Source organism: Leptopilina heterotoma, unplaced genomic scaffold, assembly GCF_015476425.1.
Source record: "Leptopilina heterotoma isolate Lh14 unplaced genomic scaffold, ASM1547642v1 Lhet_53, whole genome shotgun sequence".
NCBI lineage: Eukaryota > Metazoa > Arthropoda > Insecta > Hymenoptera > Figitidae > Leptopilina > Leptopilina heterotoma.
In genome coordinates, this window is record NW_025111115.1 from 2,210,562 (window position 1) to 2,226,454 (window position 15,893).

Below are 15,893 nucleotides of genomic sequence, written 5' to 3' on the forward strand. Positions count from 1 at the left end.
CCAAATAAAATTTTTTTAGACGAAATAATATTTTATTGAACCAAATAAAAATTTATTTTAAGCAATTAAAGTTCTATTTGAACGAAATAAAACTTCAACTAAATAAAATTTATTTGAATCAAATAAAAATTTATTTGAACCGAATAAAAATTTATTTGAACTAAATAAAAATTTATTTGAAAGAAATAATATTCATTTGAATCAAATAGAAATTGAATTTCTTCGAAAATAAATTTCTATAAAAATAAATAGTAATAAAAAGTTAATTTGGAAAAAGAAATAAATTTGTAACACAAAAATAAGAATAAATAAAAATAAAAGCCCGTTTATTACTTAAATAAATAAAAAAGTAAATAATAAATGAAAATAAAAATAAATAAAAATAAAAATAAAAATAAATAAAAATAAAAATAAATAAAAGTAAATAAATAAAAATAAGAAAGAGGAAAAATAAAGAAATAAAAAATAAACTAAAAGTAGAAAAAGAGGAATAAATAATAAAAATACAAAAAAACAAATAAATTTGTCAAATACACAACTTCTGCATTTTCGACATAAAAAAAATCTTATGACTTTTTTTCTACATTAACATTAAGACGAGAATTTTTTTTTCTACATTAATTATAATTGTTGAAAGAATGGACATGCGTCACCACATCAACAACAAATTTTTGCCAAATTAGTCCCTTTTCTTAAAGGCCCGAGACTGATTTCTCTTTTCCCTTTCTCTTTGTCTCTAATTAACTTGATTGAAAGTTCCCATTATACAGGGGAAGAGAAACATCACTTGATTATGCATTCTCCCAAAGAAAGTTCAGCGTCGATTTAAGACGTGTGTGTGTGTTTGTGTTTTTTTTCCTATATCACGGTTCCAATCAAGCTTCCATTTTTTTTTTGCGTATTCACAATTTAGATAATATATGCCTAATAAGGAATAATTCAAGTAAAAAAAATGATAATAAACATATAGTGTAGGCTTTTTCTCTCTCTCTCTCTTTTAATAAATATATACGAAAGATATCAATAGAATATCTGATTTGATTTATCGCTCTTGCTGAAAATTTATACAAATTAAAATTATTAAAAATAAGAAATAAAAAATTCTTTGTTAGATTGTTGCACATTGCCCAGTGCATATTTGATTTTTATCTAGGTTTTTTACACGATAAACTTTTATCAGATGCACTTCAAACAAAGAACTCGGTTTTTTAATACGATAATAATAAACAACAGTATAGTTTATAATTTTTTTTTCATTTTTTGAAATTAAATTAGAAATTTTTATAAGGAATCAAAATTTTTTTGTTGTGTTTTTCAATACAATGTTTCGAAAAAAGATTTCGTCTATAGATTGATTTTCATTTCTGCAATAAAATTTTATGTGTTTTTCTAGAGAATCAGAAATTAATAATTTACTAATATATTAGTTCTTTTCTAGTTTTTTTTCTCGAATTCCTTTTTATTTTATTGGTATTCTTTTATGAGAAATTAATTGTTTCATGAAATATTTGGTAGAAAATAGAAATATAAAGTGAATAATTTATTCACTAATCAGTAATTATAGTAAATTAATAAAAAAAAATCAAAGTACAGAAGTAGGAAAATAAACGAAAAAAATTCTAAATTGAGAAAAGGATTAAATTAGAATTAATTAAATTAGTAATTAGTAATTAGTAATTGGTAATTAATTAACTTGTAATATTACTACTAATTAGTATTACTAATAATTAATTAGCCAATTAATATTTTAATTAGTATAGTTTCTTCTTAATTAATATTAGTTAATTAATTAGTAACACTTAATTATTATAACTAAATTAATTAGTTATACAATTATTAATTAGTATTACTAATTAGTACTAATATCAGTATATTAGTTAGAATAGTGTGTGATCTAGGTGAATAATTTTTCGTTAATTAAATTTTAATTTTCGTTTATTCGATCAATTTGAGGGAAACTCTGAAAGTGCGCATTATCCTCTTTCGAGAATGTGCAGAAATTATGAATGATTTAACATTCCCAACTGTAAATAATAAATTTGAAAATGAGTATACAGTGTTAAATTTGAATTTTTTATGAATCATTTCGCAATGAAATATAGAATCTCGGACAATGAATTCAACTTTTTGCCACCAGCTGGCAGCAATTCACAGCGAGGCATTCAAATCTACTTTAACAATTTCAAACTCGCGGCACCTTCTAAATATCGATTGTGTTCTAGGTTCAATCGAGTTGAAAAACTTAATCATCCGTTGTTGATAAAAGCGAAATTTTTGCGCACGCAGAAAATAATCCAGCAAAGGGGAGCATATTTTTCAAATAAAATTGCTTTTTTAAAAATATGCAGCTATTTATAATATTTTTTTTTAAAATATATATTTTTGTAATTTTTAATTATGATAAAAAGGGTAAAGGCAAAAAGAAAATTTTAATAAGTTTCATAAACTTTTAATTGATTTAAATTTTTGAAAAAAACGCTTTGACAAATCGAAAAAAATATTTTTATTATTAGTCAATAAGAAACTTTTTTTTATAAATAATCCAAAATTCGAAAAATTTTAACTGATTACACTACAGATTGTCCAAAACAAAAGGTCCAAGACCGAAAGTCCAAACCGGAAGGTCCAATGGACGGAAAGCCCAAAGGTCAAATTGTCCAAAAGTTGTAAAGTCAAAAGGACTTAATGTCCAAAAAATTGGATTGTCCAAAGTTAAAAAAAATTTTTTTTTGTGCGTGTTTGTGAGATGCAGAATGTCCTCCAGAAACAATCCTGACGGCGAACCCAACACTGACCGTAGTTGCTCTTGCATCACAATCATTCCTTCTTCTGCACTGCCAATATATTTTCGTGTTCTTGCCAGAGGAATGTTTTGTGTACAAAAAACCCTCCACGTGTAAATAACGCGATTTTCCTACTAAAACGATTTCCCCTTCAATGTCAGACATTTTAACTAAATTTGCAACTTAAAACCGCACGAAAATTTTGATGTGATCCGAACGCGAAAAATGTTTTGACACGACTGTTACTGTAACCAGGGAAACTTCATATCAAACAAAAGACAATATGTATACGAAATATACTTGTTTAAATTTTTCATTCTTTTTTATTTCGGATTTTTGATTTTTTTGCTTTTTGGATTTTAAAGTGGTGGACTTTTTGTCGTTTGGAGTTTTTGGAAATTTTGGACTTTCTAAGTTTTGGACATTTTTATCTTCGGACATTCTAACTATTGGAAATTTTTACCATTGGACATTATAACTATTGGACATTCTAAATTTGGACCTTTTATTTTGGACATTCTGTCTGACAACCATTTTAACTACACCTTCAAAGTACAGGAATTAAAAGTAAAGTAAAGTACAGGAATTAATTAGTAAAAATAAATGAGTAATTGCTTAAAAACCTCAAAATGAAATAATACTATGTTAAATGATAAAAATTACCTTCTTTAATCTATGAAACGTGTTCTGCACATACACTTATTATAGAAATTTATCTTGAATTAAATTTAAATACGATTATCTCTGATTTGATAACCAAATAATACTGCCATTATATCATTAAAGAGGAGAAATTTTACAAACAAATCTGATTCAGAGATGAGAAAAATGTTCACACTTATCAAATCGACTGCAATCTTCTTTTTTTTGACAACAATGTATTTTGATATATCTCGTCGTTAGTTGTATACTTTCTAGGATAGATTTATTTTATATTAAAAAAAATGATCTCTTTGCGAACGTCATAAAATTGTTATATAGTTGAAACGATATTCAAAATGGACAAAACGTGTCATATTTAATTTCTTCTTTGAACAAAAAAAATTATTTTTAAAAATTTACAAAAATTCTTGGCAAAATTTTAATTATTTTCAAAAACTTTCCTCAATTCAATGATTTTTAATATCTACCTATTTTAATAAAATTCTCCAAAATAATTCAATTATTTAAAAACCATTTCAATAAAATTCTACGCAAACATTTTATTTTTTTCATAAATAATAAAAAGTTCACAGGAATTCAATTCTTTACAAATTATTCAATTATTTTCATAAACAATAATATTTTTTACAGGGATTCAATTATTTTTATAAATAATAAAACTCAATGCTGAATTTTAATTATTTTTAATACAATTTTAATGGAATTGCTCGAAAAAAGTTATTATTCTCAAAAATTTGATTAACATTTATCAAAGAAATTTAATTATTTTAATAACCTTTGTTACAATTTAAGTATTATTTTCAATACATTTTTAATTAAATTTCTTTAAAGAATAAAATTATTTTCAAAACTTTTAATGCAATTCTTTGCGCAACAATTCAATTTTTTTCAAAATAATTTTAATAAAATTCTTCGCAGAAATTCAATTATTTTCGAAAAGTTTAATAAAATAGCTCTCAAAATTTCAATTATCTTTAAAAAATAATAAAATTCTTCTTCAAAATTCAATTACTTACGAAAATTTTAATAAAATCCTTGTCAAAATTTCAATTATCTTTAAAAAAATAAAATTCTTCTTCAAAATTCAATTACTTACGAAAATTTTAATAGAATTCTTGGTAAATTTTTATATATTTTCAAAAATTTTCCTCAGTTCAATGATTTTCAATATCTACTATTTTAATAAAATTTTTCTGAAGAATTTAATTATTTACAAAAAATGTTGATAAAATTCTAAGCAAACATTAAATTATTTTCATAAATAATAAATATTTCACATGAATTCAACTATTTATAAATTTTTTATAAATTTCTTCGAAATAATTCAATTATTTTTATGAATAATAAGAATCATCATAGAATTTCAATTATTTTTTTGGGGGGGGGAAACATTCAATTACTTAAAAAATTATTTATTTTTGTATTTAAATAATTGAATTCTCGTAGAATTTTCTAATAAAAATTGGTTTAGAAATAAATTTCAGTTAAAATTTTAGATAATAATTGAATATTAAAATTTATTTCAAAGAAATTTAATTATATTAATTACCTTTGTTACAATTTATTTATTAGAATTTTAGTATTACTTTCAATAAATTTTTAATTACATTTCTCTAAACAATAAAATTATTTTCAAAAATTTTAATGATATTCTTTGCATAACAATTTTATTTTTTTCTAAATACTTTAAATAAAATTCTTTGTAGAAATCCAATTATGTTTAAAAATTTTTAAAAACCCTCGTCAAAATTTCAATTATCTTTATAAATAATAAAATTTTTCTTCGAAATTCAATTATTTTCAAAACTTTTAATAAAATTCTTGGCAGAATTTAAATTATTTGTTTATTTTTAATCCAATTTTCATGAAATTTCTCGAAAAATGCAATTATTATTTTTAAAAATTTTATTAAAATATGTCAAGAGAATTCAATTATTTAAAAATTTGTTTATAAAATTCTTTATGAAAATTCAATTTTAAGAAACATTCAATTGTTTAATAAAATATTTATTTTTACAGTTAAATAATTGAATTCTCGTAGAATTTTCTAATAAATATTGATTTAAAAATGAATTTCAAATTAAAGTCTTGGAAAATTTGAACTTTTTATACTTTTAATTAAGAATTCTCTAAAATTAATTTTTCTCAATAATTTCAATTATTCATACTAATTATTCAATAATTCATACTCAATTTTTTTTTTAATTATTTGAAGTTTTTAATTTCCAATACATTTAATTGAAGAATGTCAGAATAATCGAAATTTCGTAAAATTAAATTGTAAACAAAATACTTTGAAAATTCACAAAGAACTTTTAAACAAATTTATAGAAAAAAAATTGAAGAATTTTAGTTGAAAATTCTAAAAATGAATAATCGTAATAATGAAAATAATTTTTTAAGAAGTTACAGTAACAAAGTAGCAAGTTTTTATAATAATATTCTTATATGTTATTGAATTTCAATAACTTTTAACTTTAAAAATTAATATCCAAAATTAACTGGTTGCTAGTTTCAGCTTCAGCTTTCAAAAATTTTCTAAAACCTTGACATTGCACTTTCAGAAGAATCGCGCCCCTATTTAAATGACAATCGCTTCTTGAAATCTAAAAATTAGTCGATGAACTAAGGGAAATGAAAAGAGTACCATTTTTCCTTGCCCCTCTGACAGAATAGTAAGTTTGAAAAGTTTTTGATATTTCCTCGAGGCAGTTGGAATTGCGAATAGTGAAGTGCCCTGTGCTTCGCCTCGAGGAGCATCATCTAATCTTCATCTAAGAAGAAGGGGGCTTTATTAAGCTCCCTAAGAAAATCTTGGATCTTGAGTTGTAAAATAGAGAGGAGAGTGGGTTATATTGAAGAAGTGGAAACTTTCTCGAGTTCTATTACCAATCGGGGAAAGTTTTTGGTGCCTAAGACTAAAGAGAGAGAGATGAGGTATAACCAATCCGAAAGGTACTCATATTCTTTCCTTTTTTTCATTCTTTATTCTCCCTGTTCGCGAGTTGGCCTATCGATCGCCAGGAGGTTCCAAGCTCAGAGTCAACATCAGTCATAATACAGTCCTACGGGTGCCTACGGGCGAGCGGGGTTATTAAGAATAATACGCATCCTAGGTATCCTCCCCTCTTGTAGCACAGCATCCGAGGGGTTTTAGAGCGGGGTGCGTTGCCAGGGTAACCGACCGGGTAAAATCCCTCAAAGAACCATCGTTTCCTAAAGCTTCAAGCCTCTATATATTGACATCCTATCCTTATGAGTGTTATAGGCCTTTTACGTATATCCACATCTCGTCATCGCTTACTTCTTCTTCTTGTGCTTCTTGTGCTTCTTCACCCTCGCATGATATCCGGACCATCCCACAGTCATTCCCCTGAGGACTCTGTGGTCAGGGATTATTTTCACATTCAAGGGCACATACCGTGGTCAGTTACAACTCTAACTGCTCCTAATTTGTTTTAATCATCCCAAATTCCATTGGTGGTGTGCTCTTTAGTTTCAAGGTCGAGGTCATTTTGCAATTTCCATTCGGGGTCAAAATTTATCGACGCGGTCATGTTTCTCTCTCGTTTCACCTGGTTAGTACAAGCGAAAGTGGATTTTGGTATTTGGTACTTTACACCTTTCCGTTTAATGTTTTCGGTATTTTACTAATCTTGTTGGTCTATTTCTAATTATAATATCAAAGAGGTCTTTATACACAGTAAAAAGAAAATCTTATTTTAAGGCACGAAAGCTGCCTTAAATTAAGATGCAACATTTTTAAGACAGTCAATGTTGAATTTACGCACGTTTTTCGTATCCTTTAACATTATAGCAGACAGTGTTGAATTTAAGGCAGCTCTTAAATTAAGATTTACTTTTTACTGTGTAGTCAGGGCTCGAACCTAGTGAAAGTATTTAAAAATACGGACTTTACAAATCAAAAATTAAAAATTACTGACAAAAATATAAACAGTCATCAATCCGAGTCAAATAAGAGAACGTTTTACTTAAAGCTATAAATTAAATTTTTCATAATTCTATAAAACATGAAGATATCGATTGCTCCGAGTCGAAGACTCGGAGTGATCGATTTCTTCATGTTTTATAATAATTAAAGACGACCGAGTGATAAAATAATTGAAGATTAAATTTACAATTAAATTATTATTTACAAGAATTTTTAACTACAATTCTTCTTTAAATTGATTATTTCTCTATTAATTTTTAATAATTTTCCAAAAAGTTCTTTGACAATTTTCAAATCCATTTTTTGTTTACAATATTCAATTTTACGAAATTTCAATCATTCGTAAATTCTTCAAGAAAAATAAATATTTGAAAATAAAAGCTTTAAATAATATTAAAAGAAATCCGCAATTAAACTTTTTCAAAAAAATTAATTTCAAAATTCAATTATTTTTAAAAATTCACGCTATATTCCTTTAAATATTCAATTATTATCTAAAATTGTAACTGAAATTAATTTTTAAATCAATTTTTCATAGAAAATTCTACGAGAATTCAATTATTTAAATTAAAAAATAAACAAAATTGAATAATTGAATTTTTCTTAAAATTAACATTTTATGAAGAATTTTATTAACAAATTTTTAAATAATTAAATTCATTCGATGAAATTTGAATAAAATTAAAAAAAAATATTATACATTTTTCGAGGAATTCAATTTAAAATGTATTAATTTTTAAAAAAATTAAAATAATTAAATTCTTTTGACGAATTTTAATAAAATTTTTAAGAATAATTACATTTTTCGAAAAATTCGATTAAAATTGTATTTAAAATTATTGAAATTCTGCAATGATATTAGAGTAAAATTATTCAGGAATTCCATTATATTTAATCAAATTCGTGGACAATGCAATTATTTAAATAAATTATTAAAATTATTAAAAATTCCATTATTTTTAACCGAATTCTCAGAATTATTGATTATTTAAAAAAAATTATTAATTATTAATTATTGATTATTTGGCAATTCCATTATTTTTAATGGTATTTTTGGAAATTTCAATTATTAAAAAAAATTTCAAATAATTGTTTATAAAATTTTAATAATCTTTCAAAAATAGAACCGAACAATTTTAAAAAGCTTATTTTTTGTATTTTAAATAATATTTTTCGAATCTTCAATTAAGAAAAAAAATTCTACATTTAAGCAGTTCTATTATTTTTATTCGAATTTTCTGGAAATTTCAATGATTTAAAAAAATTACTAACATTATTTTAAGAAATACCATTATTTATAAATTGAATTCTTGAAAATTTCAATTCTTTAAAAATAATTATAGAATTCTATTATTTTAAATTGAATTCGTGGAAAATTTAATTATTTAAATTATAATATTCGAATTCAAAAATTAAATTTATTAAAAAAAATTAGAAATCTATTAAAAATAATAAAATTCCTTAATCATTTGTTTAAATAATTAAAATTCTTACGAATTCGATTAAAAATAAGGAAATTCTATAATCATTTTTTTTATATAATTGAAATTTTCAAGGATTCGATTATAAATAATTATAATTATGAATGAGTGAAAAATTCTAATATTAAATAATGGAATTTTTCAATAATTTTTTATAATGAAAAAATTTAATATTTAATAAAAATTTTAATTGTAATTGTTTAAAAAAAATTAGTTGATACAGTTTAAAATGTAACCTTTTAAAAAAAATAAACAAATAATAAACAAATATATAAATAGGTACATTTGAATCTTACTCTTTATAAAATTTAATTATTCATCAATTATAGAATTAAAATTTTTGGACAATTCAATTTTTTTTTGAAAATTCTCTTTTTCTTTAAAAAAATTTGATTACTTTCAATTTTATTTTACAAAATTTTCATTAAGTCGAAATTTTTTTACAAAACGATAAATTTTTAAAAACTACTGAGGCAAATTGTAGTTTTTTATTTTCTTGCAAAAACTTGGTAATTTCGTCAGTAATCAATAATTTTGAAAAACTTTTTAGGCAAATTGTAGTTTATTCTGCAAACAGAATTTTAGTTTTCGTTTTACTTTCTGCAAGCACTCGAAATTTTTTCAGTAAACAATAATTTTGAAAAAACTGCTTAGAAAAGACTGCTTTAATAAACTAAAAATGTATAGTTTATTCCTTCTGGTAACAAACACTCGTTTGAAATTAGTTAAAATCTTGATTACTTTTAGAATTTATTGAGTTTCGAAAAAGTGTCTCTTAAGTCCCCCAATCTTCCATAACATACTGACAAACCTTTATTTATGAAAAGATGTCTTTCCTTCTTTGTTTACTACAAACGACAATTTTTTTCTTTCTTTGTCATCGAGGAAAAAAAAATTAAGAAATTGAAAATATATTCCATTTTACGTGATTAAAATAAAGGTCATAAATCTCAGGGTTCAAAATTCAAGTCGAAAGAAACCGGTCAAAAAAGAGAGAGAGGAAAGCTAGACTAGTAGATTGAGAATGGTAAAAAGGGGGAAGAAGAAGTAGTGGAAAAAAATCGAAAAAAGAATTTACAATTCCCAAAAGTAGATGCTCTTCTTGGGTGAGAAATTTTCAAAGGGGAAAGATAAAGAATATTGAAATTAGGCACATGATTGTATAATTTGCTATCTTATGATCGAGAGAAAGAGAGAGAGAGAGAGAGAGAGAGAGAGAGAATGAATGCCTCTGTGTGTTAGTATATAAACGAATGAATGTGAAGCATGTTCTAGGCTTACTAACTGCGGAAATAATCGCATTTGTATTGCGCGCCAGCATATAATTGCGAGAGCACGGTTGGACTCAGCCCCCTCCTCTTTGGTTGCAGACCAGGAGGTCGCCGAGGAGGACGGGGGTTGGCAGTCCGCCACAATCACCACCTGTGAGAACCAGCAGGAAGGTCAACAGCAAACCAGCTCAAACCAAAGTTCCACATCTTGTCAACAGAATTGTGAATTCGCTCCAAATCATCAGGATCATCATCCAGATCTACCGATAATTGATCTCCTCGATGACATTAGCGATCGAATGCAAATTGTCCTCAAATCGGAGCCACTTTCGCCAAAAATTGAGTGCGTTGATGATTTGGAGTCTTGTTTATTGGAGGGCAGTTTGGATCCGTCTGCTGAGGATTTGGAGAATTTTAGTGAAAGATTGGAGACGGCGCAAAATTCCAGTGCGCGACTACAAAGGGACAAGTCACAATCACTGCAGGAATTGAATCGACGATCATCGTCGTCATCATCTTCGGAGCAGCATGATGGGAAGAATTCGAGACCCGCCAGTGGAGAGACCTATTGCAATTATTGCAGAAAACATTTTTCAAGAGCCTGGTCATTACAGAGACATCTGGCTGATACACACTTTTACGTGCCCCAGGCATTGTCCTGCGATCAGTGTGGCAGAAGTTACAAATCGAGGAACAGTTTGGTCAGCCACAAGAGTCAGTATCATGCCAAGAAGGAGAGAAAGGACCAGGAGGGACAAATGGAAATCTATTAATGTGCCATAAGAACAACACACATGCGAGAAAAGCTTAACCAATTAGTCAATTCACTGATTTTTTTTGTTCAAAATGAGAGTACTTTTCAATCATTGTTTTCATTTCTTTTTATCTCTTTTAAAACTCATTTTTCTTATTTTTCTGAATCATTCACTTCTTTCGAGTTTAAAATTTCGAATAATGCTACATGATAAGCAGACCTCGGATATTAGGCAGTGCGCAACGTTTTTAAAAACGAAAACCAAAAAAATAATGCTAACATTAATCTTAATAAAATTCTTCGCGAGAATTCAGTTATTTTCATGAATAATAAAATTCATTGAAGGAATTCTATTATTATCAAATTTTTGGATAAAATTCTTTGCAACAATTCGATGATTTTTAAAACATTAATTTTAAAATTGAAAATATTTGAAAAGAAAAATTAGAAAACAGTTAAGAAGCAAACAAACAAACAACAACTAACTTCAAACTGCGAACAGATTACTGGAACATGCACTTTATTATTATTAATAATTAATGTTATAATTATTTTTATTTTATAATTAATTCAAAATTGTAATGACAAATAGAAATCATCAGAAAATTTTTCAATTCTTTTCATTAAAAGACTAAAATTTTGTTAAATATTATGTTTTGTCAAATTGAAATTATGCAGATTTTTGTTCTTTACTTCTAAGAAAAATTAGAAAATTGTTAAACAATTGTAATTAAGAAATAGAAAATTTATTTATTTTGCAATATTTTTGTTCATGAATCACAATTTTTTCAACAAAATTATTATTTTGTTTTAGAAAAAGAAGAAAAATATTTGAACAATTCCTATTTTTAATCTTATTTTTGGAACAGAATTTTCCACAGGAATTAAGACATTCAAAAATTTCAAATTCAAATCTTTTTTTAAATTAAACAACTTATAAAAGTATTTTTGTTGTAAAACATGAAGATATCGATTGCTCCGAGTCGAAGACTCGGAGTGATCGATTTCTTCATGTTTTATAATAATTAAATATGAGCGATAGATAAAATCATTATTTTATATTATAAGAATATTGAACATAGTTGAATTTTATAAGAAGAATTTTATTTTTTTTTAAATAATTGAATTTCTGCAATTATTTGTAATTTCTCCGAAAATTTATTTTTTAGTTTTTTCAACAAAAATTTAAATTAGGAAATTTTTAAATTCTATTATTTTTAAAATTGCTAATTTTATTTAAAAAAGGTAGTAAATTGATAAAATATTTTAAATATAAAATTATGGTGAAATTTTTCAAAATTTTCAATTCTTAAAAATTTTTTTTTGAATTATTTTTGGAAATTCAATTACTTTCAAGTTTCAAAAAAAAGGTTATAATTTATTTTTCCACAGACAGAAATTAATATTTTTTTTAATAATCAATTTCGAATTAAAATTTTGTATTTTTGTGAAATATTCAACTATTTTTCAAAGTTTTACAACTTTAAAATTAATTAAAACTCAAAAATTAAATTATTCTAGAATTTTAAGACTAAAATTATTTGAGATTTTAACAAGTTTTTTGAAATAATTATTCAAAAATAATTTAAATTATACGGTAATTGAAAATTTTTTGGAAAATTTCAATTACAACCTTTCGAAATTCAATTATTTCGAAAAATTGCAACTGTAACTTCTTTCGAATTCAATTATGTTCTAGAAATTTTAACTACAATCATTTTCCTAATCACTTATTTTTAATAATTTTGAGAATTCAATTATTTAAATAAAAAAGTTTACTTAAAAATTCTTTACTTTAAAATTAATTAAAATTCCATTATTTAAATTAAAAAAGTTGACTTAAAAAATCTTTATATTATTAAATTAATTAAAATTCAATTATTTTTAATTCAATTTATTTAATTTTCAATGGTTTGAAAATTTTTCATATTTAAAAATACTGTTAAAAATTCAATTAATTTCAGAAAATCTGAATTAAATTTTCTTAAAAAACTAAGTTTTTTAGAATTTTCATTTGAAATTATTTCAAATTTTTTAATAATCTCAATTCGAAACCATTTGAAATTTAATTATTTTTTTGAACAACTGTAATTTTGCTAAAATTTAATTATTTCTAGAATTTTGAAGAAAAATTATTAAAAATTTTAATTATTATTCAAATTAAATATTTAAACATTATTGGACTTTGAACACCGTTGGAATTTTTTATAATCTCAATTTTTTTAAAATAGTTTGCCATCGAATTAAAATTATTAAAAAAAACTTAGTTCTTCAGAATTTTTAATTTATTGATTTATTAAGAATGTTCCCAGGGCTGAAGAAAATATTAAAATTATTCAAGATTCAAATTTTTGGAAATTTTAATTTCAAACAATCTGAAATTCAATTATTTCCAAAAATTAATGCAACAATTTCGTAGAAAATTCAATAATTGTCTAGAATTTGTTATTAAATTTTTCCTTTAAATCAATTATTTTTTGATAATTTTGACAGAATTCTTAGAGAATTCGATTATTTAAAAAAAATCATAATTTTAGTTAAAAAGCATAAAAAATTAATTATATTTCAATTTTCAAGTCAATTTTACAAAATTTCAATTCCAATATTTTTTAAATTCAATATACAATAATCAAAAATTAAACTATTGTCAAAAAAATGTTATTAAAATTTGTTAAAAAAAACTTCGTTCTTTTTTTTAATTAAAACTATTCAAGATTCAAATTTTCAATTTCAAACGTTTTGCAATTTATTTATTACCAAAAATTACAACTGCAATTCTTGAAAATTTCAATTTCAAAGATTTAATAAATTTCTATTGTTGCTCATCGTTGTGGACTTCAACTTCATTGAAAGAATTTGCATTTTTCAAAAAACAATAGTTCTTATTTTGTTGTGATTTTGAGGACGAATAGACGAAAAAGTTTAATTCTATTAAATTAAGTCGAAAAAACAATTAATTTTTTAAAAATAGTCGACAATGAGTCAAATAGTCGAGAAATGTTCTAATATCCAATGTCTGCAGCAATCATCAATATTGTTCACTCAAATTTAATAAAATCCATCTCTCCAAAAACAAGAATCATTTTCAACACAATTCAAAAGTTGAATATTTATTATTTTCAAATATATATAATAAATGGAAATCTCATTTTTATTTCATAAAAACCAGTGAATCGACAAATACAACCAAAATTATTAATTCTATTAATGAGAATTTATTGTGCACGAGAGACAAAGGATAAAAAAAAGCGTATATGACACAGATAAAAAAAAGAAAAAAAAAAGAAAAGTCCTTTTGATTATACACGAGTTATTAATTGACCATGGACTTTTTGACAATGGTGAGATAATTAAAATTTTAGTGATTGTTTTGAAAAGTAAATGAAATAATATCCGACTGAGACTGGATGGTGCGCGCAGGGGGGGAAATGGGGGGAGGGGAGGGGGGGTGAAAATGAAACAGTAGTATCATACAAAATCTTTTGACAATTGCTATCAATCAGTGGGATTAAATATCAGCTACATTGTGCGAATGAGATGTAACTCACATAACAAATGGGTATTCATTGTTTGAATGGTCATTGGATTAACGAAAAAGCAAAATCGAGTATCGTTTTCCGTACTCATTTAGAATTGGATTCCGAGCCGTTAAGCACGTGGAGTACAAAGGGGCGCAAAGTTTTAAATATTGGAAGCTAGCACAGAGATGCATTGAATCGAAAATTATTTACAACCACTCGAACATTTAATTTCACCCTTTTCGCCATTCCAGGATCAGTACCGAAATATAATGCCGCAGTAAAGTTCGTTTGCGCGTATCAAAATACAATTTTACTTTTTTTTGTTTTTGCTTTATTTTAAACGTCTCTTTTTTTTATTAGCTTTCCTTTTTTCGTTAGCTGGTCTTTTACTGTCTACCTTTTGCCGAAAGTATTTTGGTTTTATTTTATTTAACTGTATAAAAAAGCACAAAGAGAAAGTTTTGCAGCAGGTGATCCGTCCGATCATTTTCTTTCTCTCTCTCTCTCTCTCTTTTATCCTCTTCTCTATCTCTCGTGCACAATTTATGATTCTATACCTGACTGTGTTTTTTTACGCTTCACCAAAAAAAGTGAGATTAATTATGTAACAGACCTGCTTCACTAACTGTCAGTTAGTGAAAATAATTTATGAAAATACTTACATTATATATAAGAGATAGAAGATGCGAATTATAATTAAGGGCCTCAGTTTTCATCTCATATTTTTGCGCTGTTGTTATTATTTTTATTTTCTCTTTTTACTGTATGAAAAACGAAATATTTACTTTTTGTTGTTTTACTTTAAGTTTACCTTGCGTTTACCTTACGTTTACTTAAGTTTACTTTACGTCTACTTTACGTTTACTTTACGTAAACTTTACGCCTACTTTTTCGGAAAATATTTTTTTTTTCTATGATCCGTGAAACGTTTACTGATTTCTATTTTTCCTCTTTCAAAATTAAAACAACAACTATATAATTTAATTTTTTTACAAATTTAATTCTAAATAAAAATTTCAATAATAAAATGGGGTTTTCTGTTTCTTTTCTTAAAAGTTTTGAAAGCTCCAATGAACAATATATTTTTTTAATGTTTAAAATGTTTAAATAATATTTTTTTAATAATATTTGCATTTTGTACTGAAATGAAAAAAGTAAGATAAAATTTTACAAACTAAGTTTACATTGAAATTAAACTTCTATAAGAATTAATTTTTTAAACTACAAAAAAAACTTTTTTTAATAATAAAATTCAAATTAAAGAAAGTAATGGATTAATCGTTCACTTGAACGCTTAAAACTTTTAGAGACATTCTATTGTATTATTTTGTATACGAATCGTTCCGCCAACAAATGACGTTCGCAAAGAGAGATTGAAAGCAATCATGACCATTTATTCTTAAAAGTTAAAAATTAATTTCTAAAATTATTTTGTATAATTAAAAATTTCTAAATTAAAATTATATTT

General features: G+C 24.5%; 1 protein-coding gene across 14 annotated transcripts in view; it reads left to right on the forward strand.

Annotated features, from left to right (window-relative positions):
• The window catches only part of LOC122508198 (broad-complex core protein), a 128,191-nt gene that overhangs the window by 69,502 nt on the left and 42,796 nt on the right, over positions 1-15,893 (forward strand). For 5 of the 14 annotated variants that reach the window (XM_043621382.1, XM_043621383.1, XM_043621381.1 and 2 more), the window contains exon 6: positions 10,250-11,205. The exons of the other annotated variants lie outside the window; for them this stretch is intronic. In XM_043621382.1, the coding sequence (XP_043477317.1) occupies positions 10,250-10,923 (674 nt within the window). In that variant the 3' untranslated portion in view covers positions 10,924-11,205. Of the gene's footprint in view, positions 1-10,249; positions 11,206-15,893 lie in introns of those variants that run through there. 14 annotated transcript variants of the gene reach the window in all.